Source organism: Lepidochelys kempii, chromosome 2 (assembly GCF_965140285.1).
Source record: "Lepidochelys kempii isolate rLepKem1 chromosome 2, rLepKem1.hap1, whole genome shotgun sequence".
Lineage (NCBI taxonomy): Eukaryota > Metazoa > Chordata > Testudines > Cheloniidae > Lepidochelys > Lepidochelys kempii.
In genome coordinates this window covers 184,555,993-184,582,083 of record NC_136381.1, presented here as the reverse complement: position 1 = coordinate 184,582,083, position 26,091 = coordinate 184,555,993, and the positions used below count along the sequence as shown (strand labels likewise).

General features: G+C 41.3%; 1 protein-coding gene across 6 annotated transcripts in view; it reads right to left on the bottom strand.

The window, feature by feature from the left end:
• The window catches only part of TRANK1 (tetratricopeptide repeat and ankyrin repeat containing 1), a 92,837-nt gene that overhangs the window by 58,558 nt on the left and 8,188 nt on the right, over positions 1-26,091 (bottom strand). For 3 of the 6 annotated variants that reach the window (XM_078851719.1, XM_073332987.2, XM_078851720.1), the window contains exons 2-5: positions 14,430-14,550; positions 5,027-5,161; positions 3,220-3,346; positions 1,847-1,997 (exon numbers count right to left, since the gene is read on the bottom strand). In XM_078851719.1, coding sequence (XP_078707845.1) covers positions 1,847-1,997; positions 3,220-3,346; positions 5,027-5,160 — 412 coding nt within the window. In that variant the 5' untranslated portion in view covers position 5,161; positions 14,430-14,550. Of the gene's footprint in view, positions 1-1,846; positions 1,998-3,219; positions 3,347-5,026; positions 5,162-9,097; positions 9,297-12,528; positions 12,564-14,429; positions 14,551-18,174; positions 18,471-26,091 lie in introns of those variants that run through there. The other 3 variants (XM_073332988.2, XM_073332994.2, XM_078851718.1) reach the window with 3 other exon arrangements.

Genomic DNA, 26,091 nt, shown 5'->3' with positions numbered 1-26,091 from the left:
ACATCATTCATATATGTGGAGAACTTATATCCCCACAAGTCTTGCTTGACCAAGATATACATGTTCACTTCTTTTTATTGTTCTGTTATACCTCCATGTCACCTCCGCTTCATAATCATTTGTAATGTTCATTTCTAAATTCTCTTCAGTTTGTCACAATTTGTTTGTGCTTGTCACACCAGTACTGTAGAGGACTATTCTCCGGTTCTGTGGTATGACTTGGAGTATGCAGCCCAAAATGGCACCGGTGCTTTGCTACCACATAACATTGCAAACTCAAGTCTAATTGGCCGCTCACTCCCACTGCAGGTCTCTTTCAGCATTAATGCTTCCCACCAAGTGAGCATTTCTGATTATCTTTCCCTGGACGTGTTGACTTACATGTATTCTAGATTAATCTCATTTTGAGATTTTCTGCTCATATTTCCTTTATTTTACAGGTCCACTTTCTCTGTCCTAACTGTATTTGCAACTCAGCCCATTTTTGTATCAACTGCACATTTCACTGACTTGCTGTCATTCCTTCCCCCAGACACTAATAGAGATGTTAGCTAAGACTGTACCACACAACAATCCCCATTATAACTGTTGAGCATCCATAACTCCAGCTGATGTCAGTGGGAGCTGTGGGTACTCACAACCTCAGAAAAATTAGGCCCTAAACCTCCAGACTGCACTCAGTTAAATTCATTGCATTATTGTTAAGCCCTAAGGTCCGTTAAATTAATGGAAAGATTCCCTTTCAATGGGCTTTGGATCTAGGTCTTTTGGTCAGTTTTTAATAAACACGGCAGTATTTCTTTCCAAGTCATTCTGAATTAAACTTACTGCATTCTTTACATCCACCAATTTTGTCCAAAAGAGCAAGCAAGTTTGCCTGGGAAGATTCATACTGCTCTTGGTTTGGTTTCCTTTTTAAAATTTTTGTGATTGTTCATCTTGATATCTGTTCTATTGTTTTACTAGGGATGGTAGTTAAAGTTAAAAAGTGGCAATTGCCAAGATCAATCTTCTTTCTTTTATTGCAAAATCAGTACTACATTTGCTTTTTCTCCAGCCTTGTGCTGTCTCCCAGGTTATCCACGTTTTCTGAGGCCCAGACAAACCATATTATAATTAGCGCTAACTAAAACTCACTACTGCTTCTCCTCCTTTACCCTCCCACTAATATAATGGGAATTTCAAACCATTTGTAAACATTTTCCTTCCAATAGTGTTCTAAATGGACTGATTTAAAAAAAAAAATCTGCAGAATTATTTTCAGCAAATGATTTTTCCATTTTTTTAATCTAACTTTTTTTAAAAGGAAGTTTTTATATTTTGAATAAATCCCTCAACATGGCTAAGGTGACCAATCAAGATCCGCAACAAACTAAAAAAAAACAAAAAACAAACAATTGACTAAACTTGGCAAAGGAACAAATTGAACTGTTTTTGTATACATTTTCAGTCAAAATTTTTCAATTAGCAGGAATTTTTAAAAAAATGTAAAATGGTTTCATGAAATTTTTCCTCTTCCACACAACTTTATTTTTTAATGAAAAATTTCAACCAGTTCTAACTGTAACACAACTGGGGCACTTGTGTGTGACAACTTATTCATCTACGTGGCAGTGGTGGTGTTTTGGGAATGTGGCTACTCCTCATCTATAAACAGAATTACGACTATCCACCCCATTTACAGTGGCCACTGTACAGCTATCAGATGTTAATAATCTTCAAATCTGATCCTAGTCAGGAGTGAGCAAATTAACTATTCCAGGAAGAATGGCTCCAAATCCCATACACAAGCCCCTCAGCAGTCTGGTCCCTTCTAAATAAAATACAAGCCTCCATTCCAATTTACCGTTAACACTTGTGAAGATTCCAACTATAAAATCAGCAATTTGAGATTGATCGACAGAACCACACAGAAGAGTCAAACCACGAGAAAACATAATAACTGCATCATGAGTTCTCGACAACCGCAGCAGCGAGTAGCCAGATCTATAGTAGCCCTAGTGGGGAAGAAAAAAAAAACAAAAACTAACAACAAAGATTGTCATCAAATCTTGTTATTTCTAATTTTGGGCAATTAGGAGCCCATTTCTGAAAGCCCTACAGAAAACTATTAGTAACTTTACAATGGGTAAAGGCCATTTTTCCTGAACAAGACGTACAGGATGTCTAACTACATACAAAGTTATCAACATTTTAAATAGTTGAGAGAATTACTTATGTATCAACAGAACAAAGCTGTGAAATATTGTGGGCATCTGAATACGACAATGTTTTAGTCTCCTGAAGACGCAATATCTTTGGGAAATTAATTTAAATATTTTTGTAAACAAAAATATTCAGAGATCCTCGTTATTAAGCTAAACATCATTTTCTAGTCCCAAATTACTAATCACGCCCCAAAATGTACCTCACGTGTGGTTTGTAACACTACTCTCTTGTTAAACTCAAACTCAAAGAATTCTGTAAGAATAAATATGGATGTTGGCACTCACTGGTAGGGCCCTGAGAAAAATCACAGATTTTTTTTTTTTTTAAATAAAATTCACAGCAGCGTCATAGGCAAAGTAGTTGAATTTCACAAAATATGCATGGGATGCAGTCAGCGAAAGATCACTGTTGCATTCCTTCGCATAAAAATCGGCTGCCAAGTTCACATATTTTCAATGTCATTAAAGTGTCTAGAAAGAAAGCAGACAACCCTCAAATCAAAACTTTGAAAAATAACCAAAGAACAAACTATTAAATATATTTTAACTCTCATAGTGCAGAAAAACACTTGAACACGTGTTATGTCAAAAATCTAATACCACTTTTCATTATTTGTTGCAGTATTTATATGGCTTAGACAATAGGGCTTTAAGCATAAATTTAACTGCTTCACTGAATCGGGGTCACAGTGAAACCACTTTTCACAAGACAGCTTGCATAGTGCAATGAAACAACACGGGAATTTCATTCTACAACACTTAATTATGGTTTCATTATACCTGGATTCACAGTAAGCTAGTTCCGTGTCATTCAAAATACAATTGCAATTGTAATTTTTTTATGTCAAAACATATATTCAGCTCTGATTAGGGACCCTGAAGTTACTATTCTCTTATTCTTCTTATAAGGCATTGTATTTGTGTACAAATCTTTTTAAAACTAATTTTGAATCTTGTTTAGAATAATAAAGCTGGCAAGCATTGCTGATCTGTTGGATTAAATGTGCAGTACCTTAACATACGACAAATCCCACTGGAGGCTCTCCTTGGCACAGTGATATGCTTCTTCCCACTTACCAAGGCTGTAAAAGGCATTTGATTTGTTGCACAATAACACAGCCACGTCCCTATGAGAAACCCTATGACATTAACAATATTAATGTTTAAATCAGTTTTAAAAAGATAAATGGTACTTCACAGTGAACAAAAATTTGACAAAACTCAATTTATTCCACCAAACAGAATTATGGTACAAAAAGATATCCTCTAGAAAGAAAATAAAGATCCTGCAAATTCAGTTAACATAATTCCAATCACTTATAGCAATATTACATAGGAAAAAACCCTACTTTAATACAACATTCATGTTACAAGGTGAAGTCAAGAAATACAGTTATGATCATGCATGCCACCTAAATTCTACCCCACCCTTTTCAGGATATGCGTTAAATACAGTCTATTTCATCTCTGAAGGAAAATATTAAAAGTACAATGGTTCAATTAAACAATTTGGATGGGTTCATGATCAGGTCCAAGGCCTGAGTGAAACACTGGGCCTTGGACCTGCAGGTGGTAAGGAGGAAGTGTGCTTCAGCAACCATGAAACACTAACTAAAAATACATGGTTAAATCTTTGGCTGATGTGAGCTAGCATAACACCAGGGAAGCCAAATTTATACCAGTGAGGCTCTGGAAGAACATTAATCTAATTCTTACTTGGTTATTGAATATTGATCATTTGAATGCTGGGGATCTGTCGCAACCCCACAAACCAGTGGATCCAAGCAGTGTCTTGAAAAATTTATACTAAAGATCCTGAACCTAGACACCAAGGCATTGGATTGGGACTGAGGAGGAGCCCATTGGACTGAGATACAATCCTGGCTTTGTCACAAAATCTCCATGCCTCCATTCTTTACCTCAGAGTGATAGTGTGATGATAAATTCATTAGTTTGTGTGAAGGGCTGAGATACGACAGCATTTGGGGGCTGAGATGAGCGTAAGTATATCAGATAGACTCATAGACTTTAAGAAAGAAGGGACCATCATGATCATCTAGTCTGACCTCCTGCACATGGCAAGCCACAGAACCTCCTCCACCCACTCCTATAGTAACTTCTGCTTTAAATCAAGATTTAAGGACTTTAGTAACTCAGCCAGGAGTTCCCAAAGTGGGTCACGACACCATTGTAACACCAGGGTGGGTGTTGACTTGCTGAGGCACGGGGCTGAAGCTGAAGCCCAAGCCCAACTGCCTGGGGCTGAAGTCGAAACCCGAGGGCTTCAGCTCTAGGTGATGGGGCTCAAGTTACAGGCCCCTACCGGGAGGAGTAAAGCCCTTGGGCTTTGGCCATCCTGCCCAGGACAGCGGGGCTCAGGTGGGCTCAGGCTTCAGTTCCCCCCCTAGAGTAGAGTAGTCATTCTTATCAGAAGGGGGTCACAGTGTGATGAAGTTCGAGAACTGCTGGTCTAGCCCAAAGCCAGCAGAAAGAGTCAGAGCGAAAGAAAAAAAGAAAAACAAGTCAGTCACAGTAAATAGTTTAATTCAAGCTTGAATTAAGCTTATTTTAATTTATAATCATTCTCACTTATTTTGGGCTGTTCAAGTAATTTGATTAGTATCATGCCCATTTTACAGATGGAGAAAACAATGAATCAGGGATGTTAAGTGGCTTCCCAAAAAACAAAGTCAAGTCAGTATCAGGGCTTGAAAATAGAACTCAGGGGTTCCTGATTCCTGCTATCCACAGATAGCTGGACCACTTATCTTTAAAATTCTCTTATCATTTACTCTGTCATACATTAGATGAATACTTACATCCCCCACTGGAATAACTGAAAGAGCACACGTATGGCTTCATCGTAGTTTCTGATGGCCATGAAATAATTTCCATTTTTAAAATTCTCATTTCCAGCTTTTTTCATAAACTCTGCATAATTCATGAGATCCATGCTAGTTGAGAGGGAAAAAAACAAACAAACAAATGAAAATGCTATGCTATGGTGCTCCTCCTTCCCCAAAATCACAAGAATAAACCTGTTTCCTTCATAAAGGACCTAATCCTGAGACGTGATAACCAGCTTGTAAGGACTTCAGTGAAAATTATGGATGTTCTTTGGATCAGACTCAAATTCTCTTTTGCAACAGTAATTCACTTTGGTTCTGAAGCCAATTCAATCTTCAGCTCAAATTTGAAGTGGCAACTTCTCCTTCCACCAGATATTAGGAGCAGGCCAGATAAAAACCATCTTTCCTATTCCAGCAGCTGAAGATGGTGAGCTGAACTTGGACCACAGCACTGACCTGAAATTTACCCTCTCATATTTTTTCGTCTCAACCCTTGGCTGGTAGGTGCTTAGTACATTTCTCAAATCTTGTTGGAATCTTATTTTTAAAAATGGCATTTAATCTAAGTATTTAAATGGACACACATCTATATACACTGGAAAAAAACAGAATTGGTTAAAAAAATTAAAATTAAAATTTTAATTTTAGTTGGTTGAAAAAACAGGAAACATTGGAGGGGGGACACAGGACTTTTAGTTGTCCTGGGGTTTGACCAGCTTTTCTGATTATACAGTTAGACAGACAATTACAAAGCAAAACTGCATTACGGTTGGATTACAGCCTGAATCATACAACGTTGTCATCCAAACAGAAGAGATATACCGAGCCCAGAAGAGCTCAAAATCTAATTTAAGACAAGATACAAGAAAAGGGTGTAACAAACACTCCAAGGGAACATAAAGGGGACAATGACAGGAACCAGAATCATTTTTGCAATTTAAATAGCAAAACAAAAATTACTGACACAAAGAAATGAAAGTAGTCACAACATCCAACATGTTTGGGGAGAAGGGATTCAAATACATTAAAACCAAAAACATGTACTTAGAGAAATGTTACTTCAACAAAACAAAAAAATCTCAAAAGCAAGTTTTGAAGCTTCAAGTAAAATACTTTTCAAGAATGAACTACCAATAAACAAAAGTGTTGCTAAACATTCCCATCAATTTGGAAATCTTGCATTAGACTCAAAAATTTGAGTACTGACAGAACAAGACTTAGACCTGGTCTACACAGGAGTTAGGCTGACGTAGCTACGATGCTCAGGAGTGTGAAAAATCTACACCCCTTTGTGCTGTAGCTATGTCAACCTAGCCCCCAGCATAGACACAGCTAGGTTTACAGAAGAATGCTTCTGTTGACCTAGCTACCATCACTCAAGGAGGTGGTGTTCCTACCGCAATGAAAAAACCTCTTCCATTGGTGTAGATTGTCTATACGAAGGGGTTATGCTCAGTACTTGTCTTTACCATGGATGCTACAGCGGCACAGCTACGCAGCTGTAGCTCCTCTGCACAGGTGCTTCCTACGGTGATGGAAGGCATTTTGCTATCATTGTAGGTAATCCACCTCCCTGAGCAGCGATAGCAACAGAAGCTTTCTTCCATCAGCCTAGCCACATCTACACTGGGCATTAGGTTGGCACAGCTACAGCGTGCAGGGATGTTAATTGTAAGGCCTGGTCGACACTTAAAACTTAGGTCGACCTAGCTACATCTCTCAGGGCCGTCACCCTAGCTACCACCTGTCAGAGAAATGGATTTACTGTAGGTCTTGTAGTATAGATCAGGCCTCGGACTGGGTAGCACCTTGCTACAGGAGAAATCCCACAGATTTAAACAGGAGTACTTGAGAAGCATGCTACTGCTCAGCCTGAGTAAAGATATTAACAAGTGTTTAAGTCTAGGTTGCTCCATACTGTCTGTGTACAGAGAAGCAATGATGCAGGACAATCCCACATTGGAGGGAGCTCATAGGAACAGTTATGTTTTATTCGTTTAAATAAACATTCTCTGATGCTGTTTACAACCCAAACTTTACATCATCCTGCTAGTGCCAGAGAACAATAGAGGAGAATTGATCAGAAATTGGCTATAATGAAAAACTGGCTAATATTATGTTCTAGCTACACTAGAAAGCTTTAGGAGATGCAGTAAATAACTTACAACACGGTCACCCCAAAACAGTTAAAGCATAATTTTATTTTTCAGTCTGGATAGGACCTAACCAAGTTTTTAGAATTATGCTAAAGCCTTAGACACAAATCAGAGAGAAAGCTACATTCATAGTGAAGATGGAACCTTCATTTCATTCCCCAAACTGAAAGGGGGGGGGAGCAAACTGTATAAATAATAAAAACTAGTAATATTTTAAAAAACAAATTCTTACCTACGTTACAAAAAAGAAACCTTAGATTTTTTCAATTCTTTCTGTTTTAATCTATGATTTTTAATTCACGTGTCCCTTTAACGTCAGGAGCAAGTAAAAAATGATTACAGGAAGAAAAAAAAATATCCTGAAACAGGTTCATCTAGCGAGATGTTTTCTTAATATGCATTGTGCATGTGTGTTTGCTTCTGTGTAGATCAGAGTACATATAATCCTTGATATAACTCATCTTATCAAGGGTGAACTTTGACTGTTTTTTCAAAAATTAAGGTGGAGAATGTAGTGAGGGTGGGGTCTCTGGCTTTTGCCCAGAATTACATTTGTTTATTGTAATATTAAGCATTATTTTTTGGTCCATTTAAAATAAAAATCAACATTACAAAGATATTTGACAGACATGTTATAGAACAATATAGTGAGAGAGCTTTGGTTACAACATTTGTTTGCTTTTTGTTACTGATTTTCTAATAAAATACAAATAGAAAGAAGGGGGGGGGGAAGAGAGGGGCGGAGGGGTAGGGAGAAAAACAAAAAACAACCAAACATGAGTATAATGGTTACAGCAGTTGTCACAAGATCAAATTTAGAGACCTCCAGAAATTTTAATCTCTTCTCACAAGACAAGAAAATGAAAGAGAAAGTATGCTGGTCCATAGGACCCAATTCTGATCTCACTTGCACCATTTTACACTAGTGTAAATTACTCCTAACTGACCCCAGCGTAAGCAAAATAAGATGAATTCATGTCTTCCCCCAGAAAGAAAAACAATAAATGTAAGGAATGGGAGACTGACCAGTTAAAGTCAAGAGACTGAGAGGAACACAACTGTCCTTCCTGTGCAAAAAGCAAAGTGAGACTTCTCCTACTGGACTGGTGAGAGTGATCAAAGCTCGGCCTCTGGTTTCAATCTACCCGGTAGAGCTGACCCAGAACATATTCCCCAACATTAACCAAACCTTGTTTAGCATTTGCAAAAATTTGACCAACTTCTTCTGGCCAGTTTTTAATTTTTGTCATCTCCTTCATTTCTTGATTCTGTCCAGAAGCAGTAGTGAGGAAATACAGAAAAAGAGTCTCTTTATGCAGTACTCTAGCACAACCAGAAGCAGAACTAAAAATCTTGTGGTAAAGCCTATTCTTTTGAGCTTGCCAGCCAAGGGCCTAGAACAGACACTAATGAAGTCCATGGGATGATTGCTGTTGACTTCATTGGGAGCAAGGCTGGGCACAAGAGCCAAGGTTTGGATATCCAAATAACTTCCTCCAAAATCCAGGCAGCCAGGCTACAAGTTGTTGGGTTTTTTTTGTTTTTGTTTTTTTTAAATGAAAGATGGGGTGGGGGGAGGAGGAGTTGCGTTATTAACATCTGGATGGTAATGTTATCAGCAATGGTGTGAAATGAGAAGCCTCTCTCCCGGCCTGAGGAAATTCATCCTCTGGAAGTTTTTGTGGTCACCCTTCCTGTCATGCAAAAAGAATGCAACTTCTTACCCCGTCCTCAAAGACAGACATTGCCAAGTCAGCAGAAAACACAATCAACCAAGCTGTAGAAGAGTGACTGCCAAACACCCCCAGTAGCATTCAGAGAGAAAGCAAACAAACACATTCCAACAGGCAACAAGAACATTTGCCAAAGAAGCAGCCTCTCTTACTTCCTTCTGAAAGCAAACACCGCAGCTGTCAGGCAGAAAGATGGAGTCCTCTCCCAGCCTCTAACCACCACAGACAGATGGAATGCACTCACGAGGCCCACTGAATGTTATTGTTGCACTGAAAGGTCCCAAAAGCCACACAAAGGAGGCTGCAACACTTTACACTTTGTTCCCTTGATGCTGCACAAAAGTTTTCAGCCTGCATTGAAATAGTTGTTGTGTGCAAAGAGTAGGGAAACAAAATAGAATTTTTTAAAAAATGTGATTTGGCTCTCCATCAAATGGTAAAGATGGCACAAATCTTAAAATTGCAGAATATGCTGTTAGTTTTGCACCTGTGATGTTCCAACATTTTGGCTCATAATGTTGGCACTTAGGCCTGGTCTACACTTAAAAATTAAGCCGCCCTACCTGTGTCGCTCAGGGTTGTGGAAAATTCCATGCCCTGAGTGCTATGGTTAGGTCGCCCTTACCCCAAGGGTAGGCACAGCAAGATCAACAGAAGAATTCTTCGGTTGACCCAGCTACTGTCCCTCAGAGAGATGCATTAACTACATCAATATAGGAAGCGTCTGCACTGCAGTGGCGTAGCTGCAATGCTCTAGCTATGCTATTGTAGTGCCTGTAACGTTTAATGTAGACATAGTCTAAGTGTGACTATCTAGTTGTGGCTTAAACAAATAAAAATTTCAGGCACAGGAAAAATAGACTTGTCAAGTTTGGACAGGGCCTTCTAGCCTGTTTAGGCTAGGAAAAAATTTTAGGGAGCACATTTTAATTGCTATTTAAAGTTCTGTTAGCACCTAGCTTAGACACGTTTTAATACCTTTAAAAATGTGTTAGCTGGTGTTTATCATCCCAAAACTCACCCATAATCGAGACAAGGTCTAAATTTTGCCAGATTCTGTGCAAAGTAACATGCAGGGCCCCTGGGTGGCTTCTGGAAGTCCTTGACTATTCTTTGACTGGCTTTGCCTGCCCAGCCTCCCACTTCCACATCACACAATACAGTAGAACCTCAAAGTTATAAACACCAGAGGTCAACCACACACCTCATTTGGAACCAGAAGTATGCAATCAGGCAACAGCAGAGACAAAAATAAATAAATAAATAAAGCAAATACAAGACAGTTCTGTGTCAAATGTAATCTACTAAAAAAGGGCAAGTTTTAATAAAAAGATTTGACAAGGTAAGGAAACTTTCTGTGCTTGTTTCATTTAAATTTAAGATAATTAAAAGCAGCATTTTCTTCTGCATAGTAAAGTTTCAAGGCTGTATTAAGTCAATGTTCAGTTGTAAACTTTTGAAAGACCCATAATATTTTGTTCAGAGTTACAAACAACCTCCATTCCCCTGAGGCGATACGGTAATTCAAAAATCAACCCAGACATCGAAGCTAAAATGTAAAGGAATATCAAGACCTGGGGGTAGGAGGAAAGCATGTGCCTGCAGGGAAACTGTGTTATCCCATGTGTGTTGACAGAGCTATCCACCTGAAAAAAGTGTTAGGCCACGGGCAGCCCAATCCCAAATACATAGTCCCTGATCCTGTGCATGACAGCGAGTGGGGCTTTGCCCATGCACGACAGTCCACGCTCACACTATTAACTGCAGTATCAGACAATACGTTAGTGCTCATTTTCAAGTGGATGTACAGACACCGCAACTTAAGTGCCAAGTATTATTTTTCCTCTGTCTAGGGATGACTGTGACTTTAGGATCCTACAACAATAACGAAGCTAACTTTTTTTGCCCTGAAAAGGAAGCAACAATTCTAGTCCTTTCACAGCTAAATTAACTATCTACATCCAGTTCAGCATCGTGTTGCATTCTTTAAGGTGACTTGCAAAGATTCTATTAAAAATTAGGCTTGTGCTCTTTTGTTTTATCGTGTATGAAAGTGCATGACCCACAAGACTCTGGTCTCTCCAACTCTAGACATACCTCTTCTCCCAGCCAAAATAATAATAATCAAGTTAATTTCTGCTTGTTTATTATCTTAGAAATATCAAGATTATCCAGTCTGATCTTCCCCAGTATTGTGGGAAGAACTGCTGTATGTCTCAAAGCATGCATCTCACTAGTTCATATTTTAATCAAAAGAATAAGGGTACTGAATCTTTATTAAAGGCATACTCTATCCAAAGTCTTAGCCATTTACTAAGTTATTTAATCTGTTAAATAAGTGGGCTTTTTCAATAAGTGGTTGAGATTTTTTTAAATAAAAATAAAAATTAAGGCTGTCAATCGCAGTTAACTCACGCAATTAACTCAAAAAAATTAACTGATTAAAAAAATTAATCGTGATTAATCGCACTGTAAAACCAACTGAAATTTATTAAATATTTTTGGATATTTTCTACATTTTCAAATATATGGATTTCTAATGCAACACAGAATACAAAGTGTACAGTGATCGCTTTATATTATTTATTACCAATATTTGCACTGTAAAAATGATAAAAATAGTATTTTCAATTCACCTCATACAAGTACTGTACTGCAATCTCTATCATGAAAGTGAAACTTACAAATGTAGAATTTTTTTTTTGTTACATAACTGCACCAAAACAATGTAAAACTTTAGAGCCAACAAGTCCACTCAGTGTGCTAAGACACACAGCTAAGCTGCTAAGCACACTTACGCTTCAAGTCCACTCAGTCCTACGTCTTGTGTTTCAAGTGGACTTGAAAGTGAGAACAGGCATTCGGCATGGCACTGTTGTAGCCAGCATCACAAGATATTTAAGCGCCAGATGCATTAAAGATTCATATGCCCCTTCATGCTTTGACCACCATTCCAGAGGATATGCTTCCATGCTGATGATGCTTGTTAAAAAAATGTGTTTATTAAATTTGTGACTGAACTCCTTGGGGGAGAACTGTATGTCTCCTGTTCGTTTTACCCACATTCTGCCATATATTTCATGTTATAGCAGTCTCGGGTGATCAACCAGCACATTGTTCATTTTAAGAACACTTTCAGAGCAGATTTGACAAAATGCAAAGGTACCAATGTGAGATATCCAAAAATAGCTACAGCACTCAACCCAGGCTTTAAGTATCTGAAGTGTCTTCCAAAATCTGAGAGGGACGATGCGGAGCATGCTTTCAGAAGTCTTAAAAGAGCAACACTACAATGCAGAAACTACAGAACCCGAACCACCAAAAAAGAAAATCAACCTTCGGTTGGTGGCATCTGACTCAGATGATGAAAAGGAACATCGTCGGTCTGCTCTGCTTTGGATCGTTATTGAGCAGAACTTATCATCAATATGGACGCATGTCCTCTGGAACGGTGGTTTACAGTGCAATTAATCGCACGATTAATTTTTTTTAATCGCTAGACAGCCCTACTAAAAATCCTTTCCCCGCTCAACTATTCAGCATTTAGACTCCTGCAATATCATTTTACTAGTTCTCCAGTCACCATAGATTCTTCCAAGTCAGACAAAACTTGAATTCCTAATGTAAAAAAAAAAATAAAAAAAAAAGATCAGAAATTGTTTAAAAAGCACAAAAAAGCAAGCCTTCTTTCTACAACATAGAAAAAGAAAAATAGCAGCATAACTATAGGTGCTGGAACTAGGGGTGCTACCGCACCCCCTGGCTTGAAGTGGATTCTAGCATATACAGGGTTTACAGTTTGGTTCAATGGCTCTCAGCACCCCCACTATACAAATGGTTCCAGTACCCTGAGCATAATCCTACTTTTTGCCCCGCCCATTTTCTTTCCAGATCAATCTTTGTTTAAAGCTGAACTGCAAAGAGATATATCATTTGGACATTTCTCATACCACAATACAACCTATTAGCTGTCCTTACTTAATGACTCTGAACTTGCAATAAGCTCTGCATGCAGAGACCTTGGTACCCACATGGAGTCCATTGCAGGATCACTCTCTTTAAAGGTATGAGTACACTGCAGCGGGGAGCATGACTCCCAGATGAGGTAGACAGACTCAAGCTAGCATGCTAAGAATAGCAATGTGGACATTGCAGTATGGACGGCAGCTCAGGCTAGCCACCTAAGAGCAGACCCAAGGGGTCAGGCATGCTTGAACTCTCCCAGCTGCAGTGTAGACATACACTAAGTATTCATAGCAGCATCTGGGCCTAAGATACTTTAAGTGTCCTCATATAGGCTAGGTTCTTTTGCTCATGTTCTGAAATGCACACAAGGTTATACCCCAACTAAGGTTGCCAATTTTGGTTGGGTGCATTCCTGGAGGTTTCCTCACGACAATCCTAAAGGGTTGGCAACCTTAACTCCAACCCATGATAACTTTTTGTTTTGGGATATGGTTATCAGCAATTTTAAATAACCCTCACAATTATCACCCATTGGCATCTGCAAATATGTGAAAGGATTAAAAAAAAAGTTGCAAGGTTTAATACATTAAGATACATGATAAATGACATTTTAGAGATTGTCTCTTCAGGGCTTGAAGAGAGAGAGCAAAGTATGAGGAGGAAGTACAATTGCCTTACATGCACAGCTCCTAAAGGTGGGGCTGGGAAAGGAAGGAGAAAGGAGATTTCTGATAATACCAGCAGTTGATGTTGGAAAATTTTTGCCACTCTCTGGTACAGATAGTAATCCTTGGTCAGTGGTGGGCAACCTGTGGCCCATCAGGGTATCATAGAATCATAGAATATCAGGGTTGGAAAGGACCTCAGGAGGTCATCTAGTCCAACCCCCTGCTCACAAGCAGGACCCATCCCCAATTAAATCATCCCAGCCAGGGCTTTGTCAAGCCTGACCTTAAAAACTTCTAAGGAAGGAGATTCCACCACCTCCCTAGGCAACGCCTAGGGTAATGTGATTGCAGGCCATGAGACATTTTGCTGACATTGACCGTCGGCACGGCCCCCCGCAGCTCCCAGTGGCTGCGGTTCACTGTTCCCGGGCAACGGGGTGGCCCACCACTTCCTGCAGCTCCCATTGGCCGGGAACAGTGAACCACGGCCACAGCGGGGGGCTGTGCCTGTGGACCGTCAACGTCAGCAAAATGTCTCCCTGCCCACAATCAGATTATCCTAATGGGCCGCATGTGGCCTGCAGGCCTCAGGTTGCCCACCACTGTCCTAGGAGATATCTGGAAAATTAACAATGGGAGGGATAGTTGGGTCACAGAAATCAGAGTGATGGGGGCATAAGGGATTTTGAGATGAAAAACGGCCTGGAGGTTAAGGCACTGGACTGGGACTCAAGAACATCTGGGCTCAATGTCCAGCTTTGACACAGCCATCATGTGTGACTCTGGGCAAATCACCTAGTCTCTCTTTTCCATTTTTACAACTGGGATAATAATTCTTCCTGTCTCCCACCTTTTATCTGTTGTGTCTGTTTAGATTGCCAGCTCTTCAGTGCAGGTCACGTCTCTTACTCTGTGTATTTACAGTGCTTACTGCAACCGGGCCTCAATCTCTGGCAGGGCTCCAGGCACAACTAAAATGCAAAAAATAAATAAGATAGGTATTTAGTTGATTTTCAGGCAGGGAAGCCAATGGGTGATGTGGAAGCAAAACAATAAGGAAAGATGAAAGAAAAAGTAGTTAGTGGCAGACAGATGTCCTCAGATCCCCTGTTAAAACACAAATCATCTTTGTTACTAGTTCTCAAAGGAAGGGTAGGATGGTTTAGTGATTAGGGCTATAGCATAGAATTTGGGAGACCCAGATTAAATTCCCTGCTTCGCCACTGACTTTCTGTGTGACCTTGGGCAAATCACTTACCTCTGTGTCTTAGGTCCCCATCTGTAACATAGGGATAACAGCACTTCCCAGTCTCACAGGGGTTTTGGGAATTGCGGAGAGATCTACTGATGAAAAACTAGCTTGTGATATCTCTATATATGCTAAGTAGCACCTATGACTGATTTGGAGCTGCTCTGCAGTAAATTAGGAATACTGTGTGTTGACCTGCTTATTGGGATGTTTACTGCATAAATACCGGTTTAATTCAATATGGGTGCTGTAAGGAAAACAAGCAGGAAGGACTCAAAATGGCTGAAGATAAGCCACTTCTCAGTAAACACTTAAGAGCTGTTAAAAGAAGACAATGCCCCAACTATTAATTCAATTCAACCTCCTAACTGCAGCCAATTTACAAAACCGGTTTTATTGAGTAGAGCCAAGGCCTGGAAACCTGAAGATCAAAAAGCACTATAACAGCTGAAAAATGGACTCCCTCGAGAGAGACAGCTATTCAGAGTAACCCTCAGGACCTGCTGGGGCGTCTACTGAAGTTAGGTCTGTAAGATACCATGGGGGGTGGTAAGTCTTTAGGTAAGATAAACGTTTATGTAGACTGTTTCAAAATTCTTCTCCTCTAAATGCTTTGTTCCTACTGTTAAACAACAGTTTGGTTTTCAGAGTGCTGTCTGGCGACTGTACGTACACACACACACTCCTGAAGGGAAGCACTGCAGGTGCTGGACCTGTCATACCTGCTGTGTAAGCACAGTCAATACACAGCGTACTGTAGCTCAGAGCCTGGTGCACGAATGGGAGAAATGTGGAATTCCACCCCGTGATAGAGAAGTAAAGGCTTGACACTTGCCAGGTTGCACTCAGAGAGACAGCAAAGGAACAGAGGTGCAGGTAACATTGAAACCGTGCCAGGACCTCACACCACGTAAGAACCTGTCAAAAATCACAGATTTATTTTTTAAATTCCAAGGCAGCAGCACAAGTAAAGTATCCATGTTCACAGAATACGCACAGCCACCAAGCCCCTCCTGAACGGCTAAGATTTTTCCTACAGCAGGGAAGTGGAAGCGGGTATCCGTGCACATTGATCTTATGCTGGGTACAGCTTGTAGTGCACAGCAGCGTTAGTTGGAGCAGTAGTTTGGGGCGGGGGAGAGAAGAACTGGGAGCTGGGCACAGTAACCAGTGCCGCAGCTGCCGCTTGGAACGCAAGCTACAAGCTGCATGGAGTTTGAGACCAACGAGCACAGATGCCCACTTCCAACTCCCACAATTTTGCCAACAGCACGTCTTGGGCTAAGTTCACTATTTCCACACAGTCCGTGAAACTGTGATTTTCACAGGGCTCTAACTGTGAAATCAAGGAAACTAGTCACAGAGTAAGATACTACTCAGTATGAGTGAAGTGATCACATCTGTCTCTTTGAGATCGATCACTGGATAAATGTGGCTTTAGATGTGGGAATCCCTGATCCACCACAGATCAGTTACGACTCTATGCTCCTACCCTGTCTTTTAATTATTTAAGTTATATTCATCCCATTTAGACTGTAAACTCCACAGGGCAAGTACTTGTCTAACAACTTGTCTTGTGAAGCCCCATTAAAATTTATAGCACTTTACAACTAAAAGATAATACTAGTAAAATGCACAGTATTGCAGCTCCACCACTTAAATACAAGAATTAAATGTGAATCTGATTAATTTAATGGTGTAGTTCTTTCTCACAGAACAAGCCAAGAGCCATTGTGGGTTTATTTAAAAAGATATCTCTATGCTTGACGTTCTTCCTCCTCCCCTTCCGAGCCAAACTTACCACTAGCATATGTGGCATGGACCTCCCTGAAGTTAATAATTACTCTGTTTACACCTGTGGTGAATTTGGTCCTATTATTCAAAGTAGTGTTATCCTATCATTGTAACAGAATAGGATTTTGTGTTTTAATTTCCAAGTTATTGCCTCTTGCTCCCTGTAAGAAGGGCAATAGCATGTCTTATCTCCAGGAGGTTAGCTGTTTACATAAACCAGAGTTACACTCTCATAAGCAATTTTGTATGTATCTAGCATTTCCATTCTCCATTAGGGAAATAGAGCAAATTGTTAACTCTGGTTTACATCCAGGAGGGGAGAGGGAAGGGGGACAGCAACTTTGAGAATCCTAGTGTAGATCAGCCACCACTCCCCATCACACTTTGAGCAACACAAGATGTGATCCAGCCCAGAAAAGATCTAGTCAACAGGGTACTTGAAACTCGGGTAGCTGTTTATACAAGGTTTCCCAGTACTGCTGATGGAGATGAACCAGTATAAGCGACAGTGAGAAATCTCTGCAAGATTTCCCTGGTGTAGACAAGACCAGTGAGTCAATATCTGAGCTAGGAATAAAACGCTACAAATCCTGGCTCCCTCGCCTATGCTTAGACTATATTCAGCTCTGAAGAGCCCAATAGATCTATTTTCACAGATGCATGGGAAAACCACTGGACTCCTACTAACATATTTTCCAGGAGATTTGGAATCTTTTTACCGCTAGCAATAAACCTCAATTATCTATTTTTGCAATATTTCAAAACTGCTGGTTTGTTTTGGAACAAACAGCTAAAAAAAGGATTAAAAGAAAAACAAACATTACAAGGATAAGCTATTACCAAAGTGCAGAGACCATTCACCCTGCTTTTTAACCAGAAAACTTTTTTAGTTTGCAGAGAGATCAAAAAGCAGCTTTGTGGTACAACAGTACAAGACTTAATCCCAGTGGGGAAAGGGTCCAACTCCATTAGAAAATGTGCTCATTACCATCTGCACAAAACAAGTCCCCCCACTTTGAAACACAGATCCACACATCCACTCCCTCTTTTTTAAAGTACGCTGTACCTGAGCGCACCACAAACCACACAGTCCGCCCCGCAGGTGAAAGAGCAAAGATGGCCTCATAATTCACCCACATACAGGCAAGCCTCTAAAATATTTATGTAGTCGTTATTTTGCACATGTAGAATATAACACCTCTTCCCTGAAAAGAGATATGGGCCCTCTCCTGCATTCCTTGAGCACGCCCACTAGCTTCCTGGGGGTTTTGGGTGCCCAAGGAAGTGGGATTGGGGGCCCCTAACGAAACACATCCTCCAATGCGACGCAGCCCTGCCGAATGCGGGAGCGGCTATGGGAAGGCGGTCTCTGGGCTCTCGCTCTCTACCTTTTAGTCTTCGGGAATAAGTGGGGGGCGGGAAGGCGGTGGGTTCATGCATTAGTCCTGAGTGCCCCCTGCCTAAAGCAGAGGTGCAAGCTGTTTTCCTCCATGGGAAGTTCCCCGGCTTGCTGCACTGCCTAAGGATACAATGGCGACACGCTCCCACCTACCGGAATCCTGAAGGGGCGGCAGGACGCCAGCACACAGAGACATTTGCCGCTGCGGCTGCTCTGTGCTCCTCCATCGCGCGCAGCTCTACCCAGCGGCCTGGCGCGGCTCAGCTGCTGGCCCGAGACAAAACCCAGCCTCGCGGGCGCGCTCGGCTCGCTCCGCACCCCAGGCCCGGGCGGGCCACGTTCTAACCCCTCCCTCCCGTCGACGTCATTTCAGGGAAACGGGCGGCTCGCGCCGGGGATGGAACCTTGAGCCGCTGAGGCTTCGAAAACCGAAACCGGCCTGTTCTGAAAGCCGCCGCCGCCCGGAGCTGAAGGCGGGGCGGGGCGGGGCGGGGGGAGAGCAGGGTCTTGTCGCCCACCCGCGCCGCTTGCACGTTGGGAGGCATCCCCTGGACCGCTCACTAGGGATTTCGCCCCCCGTGTTAACCTACCTGTAAGGTGCTTAATGATGTCTTTATTAGGTGCTAGGAAGGGCAACGTGAGGAGTGACAGCCCAAGCCTTGGGTGACCAATCTGAACTTCCCCCCTCAGTTTTGGAATCCAGATCCTAGGGGTTGTTTCTGACCATGAAGATGCTTACAGGGCCGCTGCAACGTTTAAAATTGTGATTTCAAACTTCCCCAAACTTTGGGTCCTGTGTTTTAGTCCTCGCTCTGAAAACCTTTGGGTGCAAAAGGGATTTCGCTGTAGGGTTCCCTGGGACATTTACCTTTCATATCATTTTAAAGTGAAAACGAAAAACGAAACACAAAAGCTTATGCCCAAATAAATCTGTTAGTCTTTAAGGTGCCACCGGACTCCTTGTTTTTGTGGATACAGACTCACACACGGCTACCCCCGCTACTTGATTTTAAAGTGCATGATTCAAAATTATGCTTCTGAACAATACATTATTAGTAGGGCTGTTGATTAATCGCAGTTAACTCATGCGATTAACTCAAAAAAATTGATTGTGATTGATCGCACTGTAAAATAATAGAATGCCAACTGAAATTTATTGAATATTTTGTATGTTTTTCTACATTTTCAAATATATTGATTTCAATTACAACACAGAATACGAAGTGTACAGTGCTCACTTTATATTATTTTTATTACAAATATTTGCACTATAAAAATGAAAAACAAAAGAAATAGTATTTTTCAATTCACGTCATACAATCTCTTTATCGTGAAAGTTTGTAGTGGAATCTCTTTATCATGAAAGTTTAACATACAAATGTCGAATTTTTTTTTGTAAATTAACTTTGCACTCGGAAACAAAACAATGTAAAACCTAAAAGTCCACTCAGTCCTACGTCCTGTTCAGCCAATTGCTAAGACCAACAAGTTTGTTTTATATTTACAGGAGATACTGCTGACTGCTGCTTATTTACAATGTCACCTGAAAGTAAGAACAGGCGTTCACATGGCCCTTTTGTAACCAGCATTGCAAGGTATTTATGTGCCAGATATGCTAAATGTTCATGTGCCCCTTCATGCTTCAGCCACCATTCCAGAGGATATATTTCCATGCTGATGATTCTCGTAAAAAAATAATGCATTAATTCAATTTGTGACTGAACTTCTTTGGGAGAATTGTATGTCTCCTGTTCTGTTTTACCTGCATATATTTCATGTTATAGTAGTCTTGAATGATGACCCAGCACATGTTGTTCATTTTAAGAACACTTTCACGGCAGATCTGACAAAATGCAAAGAAGGTACCAATGTGAGATTTCTAAGGATAGATTCAGCACTCGAGCCAAGGTTTAAGAATCTGAAGTGCCTTCCAAAATCTGAGAGTGATGAGGTATGGAGAATGCTTTCAGAAGTCTTAAAAGAGCAACGCTCAGATACAGAAACTACAGATCCCAAACCACCAAAAAAGAAAATCAACCTTCTGCTGGTGGCATCTGATTCAGATGATGAAAATGAACGTGTGTTGGTTGGCTCTGTTCTGGATCCTTATCGAGCAGAACCTGTCATCAGCATGGACACGTGTTCTGGAATGGTGGTTGAAGATGAAGGGCTATATGAATCTTTACCGCATCTGGCATGTAAATATCTTGCGATGCCAGCTACAACAGTGCCATGCAAAAAACTCCTGTTCTGACTTTCAGGTGACATTGTAAACAAGACGTGGCAGCACTATCTCTTGCAAATTGTAACCAAAGATTTTTGTCTGAGTGATTGGCTAAAGTAGGACTGAGTAGACTTGTAGGTTCTAAAGTCTGACATTGTTTTATTTTTGAATACAGTTATTTTTTGTACATAGTTCTACATTTGTAAGCTAAACTTTCATTATAAAGAGATTGCACTACAGTATTTGTATGAGGCGAATTGAAATATACTATTTTTTTCTCCAGTGCAAATATTTGTAATAAAAATAAATATTAAGTGAGCACTGTACACTTTGTATTCTGTGTTGTAATTGAAATCAATATATTTGAAAATGTAGAAAACACCCAAAAATATTTTAAAAAATGGTATTCTATTATTAACAGTTAAACACACGATTAATCGCAATTAATTTTTTAATCACGAGATTAATCGTGATTATTTTTTTTAATTGCTTGACAGCTCTAATTATTACTAATTATTGGGAGACAGCACGGGGTCAGTGAATAAAGAAAAAGACTGAAACAGCAGAGATTCTGTCTTAGCTTTAAGGACCAAGTTAAGGACCATTAACTTGCTGCGTGACCGGGTGTAAGTCTGTTAAGACCTAGTGTTCAGTGGTAGGTGTGAACGGTCAACGTGTATGCAAATCATGCTTTCTGTTTTCCCATCTATTACGTAGGGATGATATTATGTACCCCATCTTCAGAAAGTACTGTCGGATTCTTGGATAATGTGTTCTAGAAGTATTATTATTAGTACTTCGCAAAGTATTGCTAATTGGAGGATTTTAAAAAAAAGGTGTAATATTTTCAATGCCTCAGTGACTTACTTAACATATAAGTATGTAGAGTATTCATATATATTAAGTTTCAGTAGCATCTTTCATCACAAAACACTTTACAATAATTAATTAACGATGCCTCACAACACCTCAGTGAGGTAGGTAATTATTTCTGAACTCATTTTAGTGTGAGACAACCCTTGTGTATAAAGAAACCTCACATTTTTAAGCAATTTGAAACTTTCACATGCCACTTTCTACCTTTTTTTTAATTAAAGAAAGCAAATTGATAGCCTACAGCAAAGATGAATAACTTGCCAATGTATCTTTCAGTAACTGTTTTTGTTCTAAACAAAACTTTTAAAATGAGGCATTTCAATAGAGTGAAAGCTGCTACAATCAACTGATCTCTTAATATACACAAGGTCTTACAGGCTGACAAGTCTGTCTTCTACACAGAACATTTTCAGAATTTCTACTGCTGTCGCACCACATGTGCGGTACTAGCAACTGTGCTGTCACGAGAGATTTTTACAACCACATAATGTAACTTTGATCAGAGAAAGTCTAGACAACACATTGGCAAAAACACCTTATGCATGGTCCACACTAGTGCTCCCGCAGTTGCTAGGATCCGTGCAGCTGTATCAGTGCTAGAACAAGAGGAGAACTTTAGAAACTGTGTAATTTTATTTATATATATTAAGTGAGCTGAAGAAGACAAAGTCCCTGGGTGAGATGCAGCAGTTCTTACTCCAGCAAAACTCGCACTAACTGGACAAAACGTATATAAGCCTGTTGCCGGGGCTGAGTAATGGAAGGCTGGCTCATAGAGGTGAAGGCCGGCTCATAGAGGTGAAGGCCAGTTCACCTGAAGTTCGGTGCAAACTTGAAACTAGACATCCATTCTGGGTCATCACACTTAAATGCGGGCACACAGTTTCACTTTACCCGTCCCACATTAATTCTGATAAAACTTCTTGCAAAATTCTGCTACAGAATTCAGCAGGAACTATGACCTGAAACACTCTCACAGCAAACATGCATTATGGTATCTCCAAGAGAACAGTCATACATTTGAAATGAGTCACAATATAGCAACTGAAACTTTGTTTGTTTCTTTTTCTTCTGCACCCAGCTTTACAAATGAAACTTGGCAGTAAGCAGAACAATAGCCCATGTGAAATCTTTCCCTCCCATCGAAAGTGAAAGCAACAATGCCAAATGCTGCAGCCCTACTCCACACAAGTATGCGAGGCTTCTGGGAACTGCTAAGTTTCACCTTTAAAGTTGAGTGTGGAAGAAATAGAAACTGAATGGAGATGGACCCTTTTATGGAGCAGTACTGAGTGGCCAGAGGAACAAGCATGCTTGCTAGCAAGAATGGTGGTAGTAGTGGCAATATTTTGCCAATATAGCTTATGCCAGCTTCCCTGAGCAAAATGAACTATACCAGCAAAAGCATAATTTCGCCAATATAACTGTCTGCACTAGGGGTTTTTGCCAGTACAGCTATGTCAGTCACAGATAATACCTCATCACACCCCTAACCAACATAGTTATGTCAGCAAAAATTTGTCATGTAAACCTGGCTACAAGGCACCTAAATACCCATATAAATGCATCCACAATAGAAGTTATACCAGCATAACTATTTCAATAAAAAAAATCATAACCCCAACTGAAATAGTACAAAAACTATGTGTAAACCAGACCTACGTGCCTTTATAATTTGCACCCTTTGCTGAGGAGGGGGCTTTCACTTCTGATGGGGCTTCCCTTAGCTTCCCTAAAACCAGTCACACTTCCCTCCCCAGCAGTGCAGGCAGGTCAGTTTGGGCACCCGGAGCAGCCAGTAGAGACATAAATCACTACCGGGACAGGAGGGCTGGCAGTCATGCGTGTGAGAGAGAGACATTCAGTCCCTCTCGCTCACTATTACAGCATGCTTGGAGAGGCAGGGTTTTTGGGTGTGTCTGAGGAGGTAGGCATGGGGCAGGCTCTGTCCCCTCAGGCAGAACATAATGTAACAGCCTCCCTGCTTAGTGAATTGTTCCCATTGTTCTTAGTGAATTCCCCCAGGAGTATAAAACAGGTGTAAACATTTTAAGGCTCCCTTGAATTTCCAGAGTGGTGTAAAAGAGCCTTATTGTAAAGGACAGTGTGCCTTATAAATGCTTACCGTGCTTTAGTCATTAGAACTGGTCTAAATTTTTAGACTGAAAAACTGAACTCCTGTAAAGAGTTAATAAGTAATCTAGTTAGACATGCGTTAGATTCTGGTTTTGTTTAAACTGCTAATAAAATAAGTTGTGCGAATGGAATGTATATTCCTGTTTTTGTGTCTTTTTGTAACTTAAGGTTTAGCCTAGAGGGATTCTCTATGTTTTGAATCTGACTACCCTGTAAGGTATTTACGATCCTGATTTTACAGAGGTGATTCTTTTACTTTTTCTTTAATTAAAATTCTTCTTTTAAGAACCTGATTGCTTTTTCATTGTTCTTAAAATCCAAGGGTTTGGGTCTGTGTTCACCTACGCAAATTGATGAGGATTTTTATCAAGCCTTCCCCAGGAAAGGGGGTGTAGAGCTTGGAGGGGAAAGACGTTTCCAAGTGGGCTCTTTCCCTGTTATATTTGTTAGATGCTTGGCGGCGGCAGCATCTAGGTCCAGGGACAAAAGGTAAAATAGTTTGTACCTTGTGGAAGTTTTAACCTAAGCTGGTAAAAATAAGCTTAGGGTTTTTTTCATGCAGGTCCCCACATCTGTACCCTAGAGTTCAGAGTGGGGAAGGAACCTTGACAAGCCCTAAGGATGCATTGTGCACCAGGGCCCAGGGAACCTGACTGTAGGGGCTTCAATCAACCCGGCCAGAGCGGTGGCTCAGCAGGGAAGAGTGACTAGGGGATGAAGCAGCCCTGGGCTCCCTGGGGGTAGGGCGCAGGGGTGGGAGGTGAAGAGGGTGCTAAGCACTTGCCCCAGGAGCTGCTGTGGAGCCTGCAGGTTTGGGGCATGAATAGGCTGGAAATCGCTCCCCCCCAGTCCCCTCTCCAGAGCATAGCTGAGGGGAAGAGAGCCTTCCCCGTGCCAGTGCTGTGTGAGACTTTGACACATGCAGGGCTCAGCTCCTCCTGGCCAGCATCCCAGGTTGGAGGGTCTTGGGCTTTCCCAGGGCACTAGCCCAGCCAGAGGCAGTGGGTGAAGGAAGGAGCCTGCCGGTCAGGCTGCTGGTGAGCTGAGCACTCTGACCAGGGCAGGGGTTCTCTGCACAGTGCTGGGAACGGGACATGCCCCACCCGTGGGAATATGGAGGAGCAGCAGGGCTAGAGGGGGAGTGAAGAGGCAAAGCAGGGAGAGGACAGCAAGATGGGGAGCACATAAAGGGCCAATGGGTGGGCAACAGAGGTGACACATAACTGGCTGCCACCTGGCACCTGCCTGCACTCACCAGCCACCGCAGTTCACAGCACACAACGAGTGCCAGCCTGAAGCAGGACAGGGTGGGGGTAGGCCGCAGTAGGGACTGTGCTAATGGACCAGCAGGGGGAGCGGCTGGCCCTGCACACTGCATCTTCATCCCACCACAAGCCTTGCACACCCACCCCCATCGTCGGCCACTGGACTCTCCCCCCCTACTCACCGCTGGTGGGACTGTCGCTAGTGAGCGAGTATCTGGCCAGTACTGATGTGAGGGAGACAGAAAATATGGGACAATATGGGACAAAGTCAGGACACCTGCAGGAGGGCTTAAATACAGGACTGTTCCTTTAAAAATGGGACAACTGGTCACCCTAATCTGAGGGCTTGTGAGCGAGGAGGTGAATTTAAAGTGCACTAGCTACTATGAACCAACTCCCCTTATGAACACTCTTACTGCACACTAATAGTGCCCTCAGGTGGTTTAGCTTAATACAGTTCCAAGGTGAGTGCACAGTAAGAGTGTCCACATGGGGAGTTTGGGCAGAGAACTAGTGCACACCAGCTACTGTAGGCTTCTTCCCCTGCAAAGACAAGCCCTGAGTTTCTATTTAGATAGAATCCTGTTCAAGATTAATGCAAGGCAGTTTTGGTGTGTGTAGAACCTTCATTTTCATGCACTGTCTGTGGAAGTGACTTGAACTGGGAAGAGTTGGTATAAACACGTGGCCTTCTATAACTGGTGTTACTATTTGTAACGTTACACTCCATATGCTTATGATAAACTTTTTGCAAGATGGCTCATGTAAGATATCATTGGAAAGGTTATGATTTATTGAATGTGATTATCCAATTTGTATGCCTGTATCATTTCTGGTTTCAGAGTAGCAGCCCTGTTAGTCTGTATCCGCAAAAAGAAAAGGAGTACTTGTAGCACATTAGAGACTAACAAATTTATTTGAGCATAAGCTTTCTGTATCTGAAGTTAGGAATATTAATCATGTATCTGTATTTCAAATGTGCTACTTTGGGTGTCACCCACAACTCATCCTTCAGATACAACAATGAAAAAGCCAGACAGGGCTGATGGCCCATTAGCAAAGACAATGGACTGTGAAAGAGCTTAGTCTTCCTGTGGATGCCCAAGACAGCCTATGAGTAATGGCTGCTAAAACCCTGCAGAGACATGGGTCTGAGTCACCTGGTTTTGGGCCTCCCCCCTGTTGGGATGCCAGTGTTTTTCCACTGGAAGACAAAGGGTTCCCTTCATACACAAAAGCTATATAAGGCAGGGGAGTGATATCATCGTGGTTCTCCTCTGCTTCCCCACCCAAAGAGACACTGAAAAACACTTTGAAGCAAGAACTGAAGTGAGGGGAGAAGGGTTGAGCCCAGGCTGGAAGGGCGTCCAGTCTGAGTGGAAATACCTGAAGTTTCAAGCTGCAGGCCACTGCTGTTGGCTTTCAAGACTCTCTGTAATCTGCCTGTGACAATATTTAGGGGAGAAATTACTATTTGTAGCCAATTTCTTTAGTGAATCAAGCTTAGTTTGCATGTTTTGTTTTATTTGCTTAGTAATCTGCTTTGTTCGGTTTGCTATCCCTTTAACC